The sequence below is a fragment of the Cnephaeus nilssonii genome, assembly GCF_951640355.1.
Source record: "Cnephaeus nilssonii genome assembly, chromosome: 8".
In the NCBI taxonomy this organism is placed as follows: domain Eukaryota; kingdom Metazoa; phylum Chordata; class Mammalia; order Chiroptera; family Vespertilionidae; genus Cnephaeus; species Cnephaeus nilssonii.
This window is the reverse complement of record NC_137079.1, coordinates 28799604-28813822: the sequence shown is the minus strand read 5'-3', so window position 1 is coordinate 28813822 and position 14219 is coordinate 28799604. Positions and strand designations below refer to the sequence as shown.

The window sequence follows — 14219 nt, the reverse complement described above, 5'->3', positions numbered from 1 at the left end:
CTTTCAGAACATGGAAAAGCAGATTCTAAACTTTAAATGGAAATGTGAACGGCCCTGAGGAGCCAAGGCAGTTCTCAAAGGAAACACAAGTGGGAGGGTCACACTTGAAAGAGGTAAAATAAGCCCAGCCAGTGGGGCTCAGGAGTTGAGCGTTGACCTATGGACCAGGAGGTCACAGTTTGATTCCGGGTCGGGGCACATGCCTGGGCTGTGGGCTCGATCCCCTGTGTGGGGTGTGCCGGAGGCAGCCAATCAATGATTCTCTCTCATCATTGATGTTTCTATCTCTCACCCTTTCCCTTCCTCTCTGAAATCAATATAAATATATATTTTTTAAAAGAAAAAGAAAGAGGTGAAATAAGAGCATTCACAAGCAGTTTTAGTAATCGGATGTGTCCCTGAGAGAGCCCCTCTCAATGGATGTTTGCCCCGTCCTCTCTGCCCCTTCGCTCCTCATCCTCTCTGCCCCCACTCTGTGTCTCTCTGTCTCCCCTTCTCCCTCATTTTCTCTCCTTGGCCCTCTCTTCTGCCTCTTCCTTCCCCTTCACTCCACTGCTGGAAACACCCCCTCAGCATGCTAAGTAAGCTCTGCTGATTCTGATTCCTTGAACTTCCATTCCTGGTTGATGATTCACTTCTTTTCTGTCCGTTCTTTTTCAGACAAGGTCTAATAAAATTGATTAAATTGTAACCCTATTCTCACCGCATTCCAGTCCTGCGATCCATTCCTAAGGACCCCCCCCCACACCCCCAGTCACCCTGACTGGTTGTTCCACTCTGTGTCCTACCTGCTCGGGCCTCCTGGAATGCTCGCTTGTTAAAAAACTAAAACTTCATAAATATGTTATTTAAAACAGACATATTTGCTCTAATATTTTTCATTATTTGAAAATAATCATATCTTGATTATTAAGAGCCATGCTTTGTAACAATAACCATTGTACATATTTTTGCTTTGGTTATTCACACTCAATATATCAAAAGGAATTCAAGTTAATTTCCCTGCCAACTGAGAAACACATGTACAATCAGGTTTTTATTCTCTAACTGCTCAGGGACATAATTTTTTTTTGGTTCCAGGGTTCTAAGCAACAAGTTAATAGCATCTGTTTAAGAAGACACCTTTGCTTTTCTGCATATGTAGACCTCGATGTCATGTAAATGAATGGTGGGGTCCTGTTTTTAACAAACATTGATCGACCTCCTGCCCCCGCCAGGCCCTGTCAGAACCACAAAGATGACCTGCACCCAGCTGCTGCATCCAGTGCCCATTAGCCAGTCGGTTCTGGGTGATAAGAGTGGGTCCTGGGGTCACTGCCACCAGCAAGTGGGAGCGAGGGATTCAGGCTGAGATCCTGAGGAGAGGCCTCCTTAGAACGTCACAGCCAAGGGCAGTCTTAGGCCCAGAGTGAAGGGGGGAGAGCACTGCTCATGTGGTTCTTGGAGGTGCCCCGAGGCAGTTGTCACATGTCGGTGTTACCTAGCACCTTGCAGCCCTGGATCCTTGCTCACTTTCATATCTGTGGGCCTGGTGTGTGTACACAGTGACCGTGAGAACAATTGTTTATAAACACGGGTACCGGCTTTACATGTCATGCTGTGTTCATTCACTGCCCAAATCCACAACTACAAATGAGGAAGCTGAGGAAGAGAGAGGTTAAGAGGCATGCCAGTGTCTACAGTTGGTTAGTGGTGGACCTGGGATTTTAGCCCAGAGCCTGTACTGTTTACTGTTGTGCTATTCCAGGTATGCACTTGGTATTTGTTGCAAGAATGAGTGGCTTTAAGTGGAGAAACTGTAGCATAGCTTGCTAGCCCTCCTGTCACAGTTCTGTGTGACAAAGACATTGTAACATGGACTTCATCTCACTCCGCCTTGTTCATGTCACTGAGTACGGGCTCCAGTCGTTCGGTGTCCGCGTTGCTCTCCGCACAGGGCTCTGCTCACGGCCAGAAGGCAGGGGAGTGAGCAGCCTCCACCCTCAGAGCAAAAGCCTCTGCCATCTGGCCTGTGCTGAGCATCCCACTGGTGGTCGGGACAGTGAGGGACTCTGGGGGGGCCCAGGAGCCGCCCACAGCAAATGCTCGGAGAACGCTTAAACAGACAGCACAACAGGATGGTGCTTACAAGAATTCTTCCTTCCGCCGAAACTGGTTTGGCTCAGTGGATAGAGCGTCGGCCTGCGGACTGAAGGGTCCCAGGTTCGATTCCAGTCAAGGGCATGTACCTTGGTTGCGGGCACATCCCCAGTGGGGGGTGTGCAAGAGGCAGCTGATCGATGTTTCTCTCTCATCGATCTAACTCTCTATCTCTCTCCCTTCCTCTCTGTAAAAAATCAATAAAATATATTAAAAAAAAAAAAGAATTCTTCCTTCTATTGAAACAAATCTGAGGAGCTTGGGAGTTAATAGGTTTATCAGTGAGAAACAGGTGTGAATTTGTTCGGAGACGGGCTGTGTGATCCTGAAAGAATTCCCGTGCCCGTCTTCTTCCTCACAGGCCTCCACGTGTTTCCCACTTTCGTGGTGTACGAGCTCACCATCCTGATGGTCCTCACGTTGGCGGTGGTGATCATGAAGGTACGGAGCCTCTCAGTCATTCGTGATTGGTAAAATTCAGGTTATCTTGGGGTTTACATGTCACGCAGCACACATACTTCCTCCTGGGCCTGAGTGCCTGCCCACAGCGATGCCGAGTCTGTGAGCCCCCAGCAGGGCCACTTACCTGGAACACCCTCCTCCCCCTCCTGCTACCCCACCGCCTGGGGACAGGTCTGGGTTAGGATACAGGTGGTTTGGGTTTGTTTTCCTTTGTTTGTCTCAGAATTGAGTATGTTTAAATCTGGGAGTTAGAAAGCTGGAATGGGAGAAATAGCTCTCTGATCCCCTAGAGAAGTCCTTGCACTAGAATTTGACTTTAATCCTAAATGAGTCTGAAGAACCATAGAACCTGCTCTTGTGATGCCTGCAGATACACATCTTCCCGGTCATGAGAATTATTTCACCACTCTCCTGTGTCTGTCCTCCAAGACTACAAATCATTGCATTGCCTCTATTAACTTTTAATGTCCTGACCTGCTCTGTAGCTATCTGGCCTTGTGGATTATAGAAATTGACTTAAAATATTTCCACTGGAAGGAGCCCGAATCCCTGATGATTGTCTAGCTGCACTACTGGCTTCAGGCTGCTTACCCCTTTGGAGAGTACTTACATGAGAGAGATACATTCTCTCTGATTAAAAATAAAATTCCCATTTGAACGCTATGTAACATCTAATGCTGTTCATTTAGTTCTGGGGGCCGGGGAGGTTTTGTTTTCTGCAAATGAACCCAAACCTTGGATTTGGCCTTGGTGTTCTGTGTGGTTTTATTTCAGACATTTTGTGTTTATTTGGTGCCTTCAGCATAGAAGTGCCTTTCTGTGTGTTATTCGAGGGCTGCCCCGGCATTTGCGTCCTCTCTATCCCGGGTGCTTGGCCACCGGCTCTGATTAAGCAATAACACGGGCACTCTCGCAGTTTGTTCTGGCAGCACTGGTCTTGTCTCTCCTCTTGCCGAAAACCAGCCAGTACATCAAGTGGATCGTGGCCGCGGGGCTGGCCCAGGTCAGCGAGTTCTCTTTTGTCCTGGGGAGCAGAGCGCGCAGAGCCGGCATTATTTCTCGGGAGGTGAGTCTCCACCCACTTCCTGTCAGTGTTCTCATCGGGCAGGTGCTCCGTCAGTGTCCTGTTAGACACCCCTCTTGCTGATGTGTGAGCATCGTGTGTGCGCAGTTGACTGTGTGTCCACCTTCCATTTGCACTTACATTTTCCCTCTGCACTTTTTAACTTCATTATTTGTCCTTTTTTAACTGGCTATGAACTAGGATTTGATAAGTATCATTTGATGATCCATGATTGTCACTAAATTTGATAAGAAGGAGGTTTTTTTTGTGATGGGTGGTGGGGTGTGGCTCTAAAGTGAACAAAGGATTCCCAACCCCATGGGTAAATATGCCGCACTGTGTGCTTCCTGGTGTTAAAAGTTTAATGTTTAAAACCTGAATATGCTTTCAGGACCAGATAACTGAGTTGAGTATTAGCCCCGAGTGAGCTAAGGGCAAATTGATGCTGTAACTAGGGAAAGCATTTGATAACTAAAAATAGAGCATTACTGTTTCGTGAAAACAAGATGGAGATCAAAGAGAGTTTTGTTGTTGTTGAATGTATAAAATGTCAGGTAATAGTATAGGAATTTGAACTCCCTGCTTTTGAACTGCTAGCTTTCTAAGAAATCACATGTGTGCCGGGCTGGAAAACTGCGTACTATGTACTGTGGAAATCAGCTGTTTTTGTGTTCCCCAGGGTAGAAACAGTTAACCTCAGGATGTTTTTAAGTCATGGATTTGCAGATACACAAGTTCCTAATAGTAACTTCTATTTATAATAATTTTTTACTCTATAGCCCTCTTCTGCAATCTAAGTGTCACTTTTTGCCCCTTTGGATGTCTATGTCAGCACAGTTGAACTTCTGGGCCTGAAGGGGTTTGCCCTGCTTTCATTCCCCTCCTCAGGGCAGGGGCCACAGCCAGAGGGCCTCCTGACTGCCCCGCCTTACAGCGTCCCTCCCTAAGTTGTGATGGTGTCGGTAAAGTCCACCCAGCCAAGTGACACTGTGGGTATTTGGACCTGCACACCTGCTCCCTAATAAATGTGGACTGGATGAATATAAAAGTTCTAATTGGTACACGTGAAATGCTGGTAGGCATTCAAAATTAAGTGGTTGTCTCCTTATATCCATAAGTGTGAGGAAAGTGAGTCCTACTATTAAAGAGCACTTAAAACAATTGCGGAAGAATGGAATTTGTGCATGAGCTCCATCTGAGACCTGCCCTGAGGCTGTATCTCACTCTAAGTGACGCCCAAGGGGTCAGTCTGACTGCCTAGTGAGCCCAAGCGGTGACTGCGATTGCACAGACTCCAGTGTGTGCACCAGTGATGCATCGACCTGACAAGTTTCCACTGATGGTCTAACCTCAGTCCACCTCACATCCAAATGTTGAGGCACCTGTGTCTGTATGGGGTTGTACCTGAGAGTGTATCTGTGGTTTGAGGTGGACATAGTAATCCTGAGTGAGACACACCCAGACTTACCTGTTACAGGTGCACCTCTTAATCCTGAGATGACGCTCAGTTTTAACCTGTTGCAGGTGTACCTCCTGATCCTGAGTGTGACCACGCTCAGTCTCTTACTGGCCCCGGTGCTGTGGAGAGCTGCAATTACAAAGTGCGTGCCACGACCAGACCGGCGGGCAAGTCTCTGAGGGCACCAAGATGATAAACAATTTTGCAAAGCAAAACCCGTGTGCAGGGAAGCCTGATATTTCAGACAGTTCTGTAACTGCACTTTGGGGAACAAAATATGCTATTAAGGAGGGGGGTGTCTTATTTGCCCAGCTTTATAATCTATTACTGCCATATTTTAGAATCTTCCAGAGTAATTTATTGCGTTCAATTGATCATGCACAATATAAACATTACGCTGCATTTTATAAGTCGCCTTGACTATTTTGCCTGGATGTGCCTTTTTTTCGGAAATTAATGTTAACTTTCTATTGTTATTTTATCAGTTCATGATATCTTGGTAAAAAAATTAGAAAGCTTTTTTATTTATTGTACAACTTTGGTGTTGTAATCTGTTGGTCAGTATTTGTTATTAAAACATTTCTGTGATGTGAAGTTTTAATTCTGGTAATGAGTTTGAAAAGTTACTTTTAATCCTTAAAGCCTATGTTTTCTAAAATGAGATGTGTCTATTTGTTTTTTATTATAACAATTTTAAATAAAACACTTTCATGTCAATTTTTATTAGGTTATATAATTCTTTTTAAATATTTGGTTTTGGAAGTCTTTAATAAAGATCCTTTATGATCAAAATATAACTAATTGAAACTTATTGAAAATTATTTTAATAAGATTTTTGTGTTTTACTAATCTTCATCAATTTGTTGTTGTTGTTGTTGTCATTTGTATATTACCACACTATTCTCCAAGAGACCAAATTAATGTAGTGCTATTTGCAAAGCCTAACTTTTAACTTTCAATTTTAAAAGTATATTTTGGTGATTATGTGCCCCATTTTAGAAAACCACACAGTTGACGAGCTGATCCTTATAAAGATTTCCCTAGGGGGTACTTTAAGCTACAGTTTCCCTATAAATATTGGCTCTAAGAGCCTAAATATTTGACCAAAATACTTGGACAGACATGTTAGGTGGAATTACGTATTGCAGATATAAATTATGGATTGCAGTAATATAAATTAAAACACTTTAAAATGAAGTAAATTGCATCTAGTCTGAAATAAGTCCATGGAGAAATGATACAAACATGTGCTTATTTTTAGAAAATAGCATTGGTCATATTCATTTGTAAATTACACAGATGGTCCTGCCCATTCCCTTTGAGTCATTGGGTGTATACACAGCAGTGTGCTAGGCATCCTGGCTTGGCCCTCATGTGATGCTGCTGAGGCCTTCCTATCCCATCTGTAACACTATCTTATTCCATCCAGCAAGCTGGAACATGCTGAAGGCTTCTGGGATACATTTTGTTTTGTATCTCCAGCACCCCAACAGAGCCAGAAGTTCATTACGTTTTGTTGAACTGAATGAAACCTATTTGATGTGCTGACATCAAGTTTTCAACAAAACGTGGAGTTCACATCACTCTGAGAATGAAGTAAATAAAGATGCACACTGCCCGGCCAGCGTGGTTCAGTGGTTGAGCAGCAACCTATAAACCAGGAGGTCATGGTTCGATTCCCAGTCAGGGCACATGCCCTGATTGTGGACTCGATCCCCTGTGTGGGGCGTGCAGGAAGCAGCCAATCATGCTCCTCTCTCATCATTGATGTTTCTATCTCTCTCCCTCTCTGAAATAAATAAAAATATATTAAAAATATCCTATCTAATAAAGAGGGAATATGCTAATTAACCATCACTCTGTCACAAAGATGGCTGCACCCACAGCTGAGGCCAAGTTCCCATAAGGAGCCTTAAGGAGCAATCAGCAGGGACCTGAGGCTATGCCCTCCCCAGCCCCCATGGGTCTTGACAGGGGACCTCAGGCCACGTCCCCCACCCAGCAGGGCTTGATGGGATCTCAGGCCGCACACCCCACCTCCCAGTAGGGCTTGAGAGGGAACCTTAGGCCGTGCCCCCCACCCAGCAGGGCTTGATGGGGGACCTCAAGGTGCACTTCCCGTCCTGGTGCTGGGCTAGGGGACCTCAGGCTGCTACCCCCACCCTAGTGCCAGGCCGGGGGACCTCAGGCCGCAACCCCCACCAGGTGGGGCTTGACAGGGGACTTCAGGTCACACACCCCCCACCCAGCAGGGCTTGACGGGGACCTCAAGGTGTGCTTCCCGTCCTGATGCTGGGCTAGGGGACCTCATGCTGCTCTCCCCGCCCCAGGGCCAGGCCGGGGGACCTCAGGCAACGCCCCCAACCAGGTGGGGCTTGACGGGAGACCTCAGGCAGTGCTCCCCACCCAGTGGGGCTTGACGGGGGACCTCAAGGTGCACCCCCAGTGCTGGGTCGGGGGAACTCAGGCCGCGCCTCCGCCCAGTGGGGCTTGACGGGGGACCTGAGGCTGTGCCCCCCTGCCGGTGGGGCTTGATGGGAAACCTCAGGCCATGTCCCCCACCCAGCGGGGCTTGACAGGGGATCTCAGGCCATGTCCCCCACCTAGCGGGGCTTGACGGAGGACCTCAAGGCACGCCCCCTGCCCTGGTCTGGGCTGGAGGACCTCAGGCCATGGCCCCCACCTGGCGGGGCTTGATGGAAGACCTCAAGGCACACCCCCCACCCCGGTCTGGGCTGGAGGACCTCAGGCCATGGCCCCCATCCTGGCGCCGGGCAAGGGGACCTGAGGCTATGCCCCCTGCCCAGCAGGGCTTGACAAGGGTGGGACTGGCCTGGTCTGGATCTAGCCCAATGTGGGGGTGGTGCTGGCGGGGTCTGGGTCTCACGCAATTTTGAGGTGCATGTGGGTGGTGGGGACTTGACTCTGGGTCCCGTGGTGAGCCCCAGACTCTGACAGAAGGAAGGTTTTCATATACATTTTACTAATTTTCTTTCATCTCTGACACTTCTATTATAGCGAAAGGGCAAATAGCAATATTAAATTATTTCCTCTAATTAATCCCCTTTTAATGTGCACGAATTTCGTGCACTGGGTCACTAGTATAACTAAATAAAGATGCATACTTAATGACAAGAGGGAATGCCTTTAGAAGACTCTGCCTGTGGAGAATGCTCCTTGGAGAGTCTTAAGTCATCAGGTCACCATGAAGCCATGGACAGCTCCACCTTCACCCCCACCAGGGCCCACCCTCCTCCCTCAATACCTACCTGGGCCCACCCTCCTCCAGCCCCAGGACTTGGATTCTTTACCTTTTACTCACCTGTGTCTTCACCCGCACCGCTTGTGTCTTCTGCATCTATAAACCTGCTTCAGTCTTCCCCATATTGAACTCACAAAGCCCTCTCTCAACCCCATCCTGACTCCCCTTTTCGTCCAGACTTGCAGAAGGCTCAGGGAATTCGTCTCCATCCCTTCAAACCCCTGCACCTGGGAGCTCCAGACCACCTGCCTCTCAGATACCAACATTGAACCAACCCGAACCATCCCCCGCCCTCCCCCCACCACAGGCCTGCCTCCTCTCAGCATTTCCTGTGTGTGTGTGTGTATGACGAGTGTGTAGAGTGAATCCTATTGTAGATATGTCTGCCAAAGGAAACATGTGCTTGCTGACCAGCCCGGTGGTGACATCATCATCTTGAATTTAAATCCGTGTCTAAAGGTTTGATTCCATTCCTACGAGACTGACATGCTTGGAGAATTGAGCTTCCAGCCCTGAAAATTCTAAAGACAGATGGGAGAAGGGTGTGTCGGCCACCTTAACACCCACAAAACCTGAGCAGTACTAGCTGACCGTGAGTGCCTTGTGTCAGATGTCCCCCAAGCACTTCATCTGGGTGGTCAGGTGTTACATCTGGAGCTCTAACCTGAAACTCCCACAACCACTGCACGCCCCAGCTCTCCTGTTGCAAGTCCCCACACTCGTCACACGTGCTGCAACCTGTCAGCATCCATCTGTGGTGTTCATTGTCTCATGGGTCAGAATTCCATCTCCTAAACTTCTGACGGCAGGGCCATCCTCTTCTGTGGAGTCTAAAGCTTTGCTGAGGGTACGGAGAGCAGGCTAACAGCAAGTCAGCTTCCTCGGTTCACACAACTTGGAGCATCGCACTACACGTGTTATGGAACTTTACTCAGGCCTAAAGGAATCAAAAAGGAGAATGTCAAATACCAGGTAGCTACATACTTACACAGTAGAAGATTAAGGGGTGAGTAGCAGCTATTAGAGCAAATCTTTCATGGGAGGTCAGGAAAGAAACTTGCTTGATTTATTTAAGGAACAGATATAAAATCAAACATTAACGCATCGTTGCTTATGCGCAAAACAGGTGAGGGGTGTGTAGAAGTGAAGAAGAGGGTTACTGCCTCTAGGAACCCGTGATCTGTGTAGCAGACTCACGAATGAATGGAGCAAAAGGGACCTGCTCAGAAGTCAAAACCGGGTAGACCGGGAGAGCCAGGGAGCAGGCAGGAGGCGTTAAATGCTGACTGTGGTCTTCAAGGCCTCTTGGGAGAGGCGTATGGGCTGGACGTGCAGTGGTCAGAGGTCAGTGTGGAAGCGAGCAGGGAGGGCGTTGCCGACAACACACGGGCCTGAGAAGAGCCATGGCACTGCAGGGGTGCGGCTCTGCTGTGTCAGGGCAGCAGGTAAGAGAAGTGAACAGAGCCGAGGGCCTGAAGGGGCCCCTTGAGCCGAGTCTTCCTCTGCGTGCTAATCCATAGTGTGACAGGGAAGACAGCAGCAGTGCGGCGGGACACATCCCCTGGCCGTGAGAGTTCTCCAGAGACTGAGCATGGAGGTGACAGCTACATCTGCTTTGGACACATTTCCTGCATTGAAAACAGTCCAGCCCTGGCTGGTGTGGCCAGGTTGGGCATCCTCTGTGCACCGAAAGGTTGCCGGTTTGATTCCCAGTTGGGGCACATGCCTGGGTTGCAGCTCCATCCCTGGTAGGGGGCGTGCAGGAGGCAGCCCCGCTCTCTCTCTTTCTCTCTCTGAAAAAAAAAAATCAATAAAAATATTTTAAAACACCAATTGAGGTGTGTCAAAATCCAGGAGAGGTGAAGATGAGGCACAGACTCAGGCCCCCCTGCAGGGATGCGTGTGGAGCCAGGTGCGAGCACCGTGAGGGCAGACCCCACCAGGCAGGTGCAGATGGCTCTTCAAGAAGACAAGCAGTGGCAGGTATTCCAGAAGCAGGCAGGTGAAGGAGCTGAAGGGGAGAAGCAGAGTGAACGGGTTCTGCAGATGGGTGACTGCTCTGATACCTCGGACTTTGGACATCCTGCTCCCTAGAGCTCCTTGGATATCACTCTGACGTCCAGCCCTTGGCCGACAGCACAAATGTCAAGATACTTCTGCAGTGTCATTGATCACAGTTCATACGGTGTACCCCCTGTTGCCCCACCAAACAGCATGGGGGTTGCCTCTGACCCCTGGGCTGACACCCCACCCTTGGAACCTAGTAAAGAGCCCCAGGTCCATGCTCTCTACCTGTGACCTTGCTGTGTGGACTTTGCATATGCCATGTACATTCCAGGGATTGTGAGTAAGAACTCTTGTTTCTCAAAATTCCCTAATGATTTTTGCTGAACTGTATCCAGTGACCAAACTAAGACATAAGTGCCAGTTCAGCCACAATTTTGGCCCTAGTGGGAAAAATGTTCCTGGGGGCTTATTATGAGTCATATGGGCTCAAGGGCGTGCCTCGCATTTCTAACTGAGAGCATCACTACCCATAAACTGGGTGTGACATAACAGATGCAATCTGCCAAAGCTCACACAGAAGAAATAGGTAATCCGAATAAGCCTATATGTAAAACGGAATCAATAATAAATAACTTTGTACAACAGAAAGCACAAGGCTCATATGGGTTCACTGGTGAATTCTACCAAACATTAGAGGAAGAAATTGTATTAAAAGCTACAACAGGCTATAGAAAATCACAGTATCATTTCAATAGACACAGAAAAAGCATTTTATAAAATTCAACATTCATTCATGATTTAAAAAAAAAACTCAGCAAACTAGTGATAGAAGAGAATTTGCTCAACTTAATAAAGAACAACTACAAAAATGTACAGCAAACATTTACCTAATGGTGAGAAACTCAGAGCTTTCTTGTTAAAATCAGCAACAAGGCAAGAATGTCCTCTCTCACCACTCCTTTTCAACCTTTTCAACATTATGCTGGAAGTCAAAGCTAATGTACTAAGACAAAAAAAAAAAAAAGGAAATAAAGCATGCATATAAGCATAACCAAAGGACACAAATAGTAGGGGGGCGGGGACAGGGGAAAGGTCAATGGGGGAAAAAGAGGACATATGTAATATTTTCAACAATAAAGAATTTAACCTTTTGCACTCGGATGTCGAGTGTGACTCGACACGGTTAGCATTAGAATAAAGGAATCGAGAAAAAAGCAAGCGAGTGCAAAGGGTTAAATTTTTAAAAAAGGGTACTAAATTGGTAAGAAGGAAATAAAAGTAGCATTGTTTGCAGATTACATGATTGTGCATGTACAAAATCCAACAGAACTGCCAAATAAAACCCTCTGGGACTAATAATTATAGCAAGTTTTCAGGATATCTTAGCAAGATTAATATACAGGGTAGGGCAAAAGTAGGTTTACAGTTGCTCGTATGGAAAATTGTTTTGTGTACTCACAACTGTAAAGCTACTCCTGTCCCACCCTGTACAAAAGTCAATCGCTTACCTATATACCAGCAAGACCAACTAGAATTTGAAATTAAAAACATAATACCATTTACATTAGTACCCCTAACACTAAATAGGTAAATATAAATCCAACAAAATATGTACAATAGTTAAATATAAACCCAACAAAATATGTACATAAAGAAAGCTTCAAAACTATGATGAAAGATATCTAAGAAAAGCGAAATAAATGTAGAGATAGTTCATGTTCATGAATAGGAAGCCTCATGCATTATGCCAAGATGGTAGTTCTTCCTAACTTGATGTATAGATTCAGTGCCATCCCAGTGAAAATCCCAGGAAGACCTGGTACAGATATTAACAAACTGATTCTAAAGTTTATGTGGAAAGACAAAAGACACAGAAAAGCCAATACAAAATTAAAGGAGAACAAAGTCAGAGGACTGACACTAGTCAACTTCAAGACCTACTATAATCTTCGGTAATCAAGACCATATGGCCCTAGCCGGTTTGGCTCAGTGGATAGAGTGTCGACTGCAGATGGAAGGGTCCTGGGTTCGATTCCGGTCAAGGGTACATACCTCGGTTGCAGACTCCGCCCCGGCCCCAACCCTGTTTGGGGCACGTGCAAGAGGCAACCAATTGATGTGTTTCTCTCACATGAATATTTCTCTCTGTCTTTCCCTCTCTCTAAAAATCAATGGAAAAATATCCTCAGGTGAGGATAAAAAAAAAGACCATATGGTATTAGCAGAAGAATAGGCAACTAGATCAATAGAACAGATAGAGAACTTATCACTGGAACTTCTCTTTGACAAAGGAGCAAAGGCATTACAATGGAGAAAAAAGTGTTTTCGACAAATGCTGCTGGAATAACTGGATATCCACGCGCAAAAAGATGACTCTAGATGTGGCACCTATCCTTTTCACAAAAATTAACTCAAAATAGATCATAGACTAAATATAAAATGCAAAACTATAAAACTCTCAGAAGATAAAGAAGAAAATCTAAATGACCTGTTTATATACAACACCAAAGGCACAATCCATGAAAGAAATAATTGGTAATCTGGACTTCATTAAAATTAAAAACTGCTCTGTGAGAGATCCTGTTGACAGAATGAGAAGACAAAGCAAAGACTGGGAGAAAATATTTGTAAAAGACATATATGATGAAGGTCTGTTATCTAAAATATACAAAGAATTCTTAAAGCTTAACAAGAAAACAACCCAATTTAAAAATAAGCAAAAGAAGGGGGTTGGGAGGAGGTAGAAGAGAGTAAAGGGGGCTAAGTGGTGAGGGAAGGAGACTTGACTTGGGGTGGTAAACACACAATTAAATATACAAATAATGTATTATAGGATTGTACACCTGAAACCTATATAATGTTATTAACTAATGTCACCTCAATAAAATAAGTTCAATTTAAAAAGTAGGTAAAAGAACTGTACAGACACCTCATCAAAGAAGATATCCAGATAATAATTAAGCATATGCCATTAGAAAATTAAAACAATAATGAGATACCACTACACTCCTAATAGAATGGTGGAAATCCAAAATGCTGACAAATGCTGGTGAAGATGTGGACCAACAGGAACTCTCATCCATTGTTGGTGGGAATGAAAAATGGTACAGCCACTTTGAGTTGTATGAGCACTCTTTTTTTAAAAAAAATATATTTTATTGATTTTTTTACAGAGAGGAAGGGAAAGGGATAGAGAGTTAGAAACATCAATGAGAGAGAAACATCAACCAGCTGCCCCCTGCACCCCCCTGACTGGGGATGTGCCTGCAACCAAGGTACATGCCCTTGACCGGAATCGAACCTGGGACCCTTGAGTCCGCAGGCCGATGTCTATCCACTGAGCCAAACCGGTTAGGGCTGTATGAGCACTCTTATCTTACAACTCAGTGATCATGCTCCTTGATATCTACCCAAATGAGTTGAAAACTTATGTCCACACAAAAATCTGCACATGGATATTTATAGCAGTTTTATTTGTAATCATCAGAACTTGGAAGCAACTAAGATATCCTTCAGTAAATTGTGGTACATCTAGACAATTGAATATTACTCATTGCTAAAAAGAAATAAGCTATCAGTTTATTTTGTTCATCAGATTCCACATATAAATGAGATCATGTGATACTTGTTTTTCTCTGACTGGTTTATTTCACTTAGCATAATAATCCCCAGGTCCCTCCATATTGTCTCAAATGGTAATAGATTTTTCTTTTTACAGCTGCATAGTATTCCATTGTGTAAACATACCACAGCTTCTTTATCCACTCATCTACTGATGAGCACTTGGTCTGTTTCCAGATCTTAGCTATCCTATATAATAAAAGACT

General features: G+C 45.5%; 1 protein-coding gene across 3 annotated transcripts in view; it reads left to right on the top strand.

Moving 5' to 3' along the window:
• The window catches only part of TMCO3 (transmembrane and coiled-coil domains 3), a 44210-nt gene extending 38366 nt beyond the window's left edge, over nt 1-5844 (top strand). For 2 of the 3 annotated variants that reach the window (XM_079778674.1, XM_079778673.1), the window contains 3 exons: nt 2501-2580; nt 3518-3667; nt 5189-5844. In XM_079778674.1, the coding sequence (XP_079634800.1) occupies nt 2501-2580; nt 3518-3667; nt 5189-5302 (344 nt within the window). In that variant the 3' untranslated portion in view covers nt 5303-5844. The remainder of the gene's footprint in view (nt 1-2500; nt 2581-3517; nt 3668-5188) is intronic. The other variant, XM_079778675.1, reaches the window with a different exon arrangement.
• Nucleotides 5845-14219: the final 8375 nt, after the last annotated feature.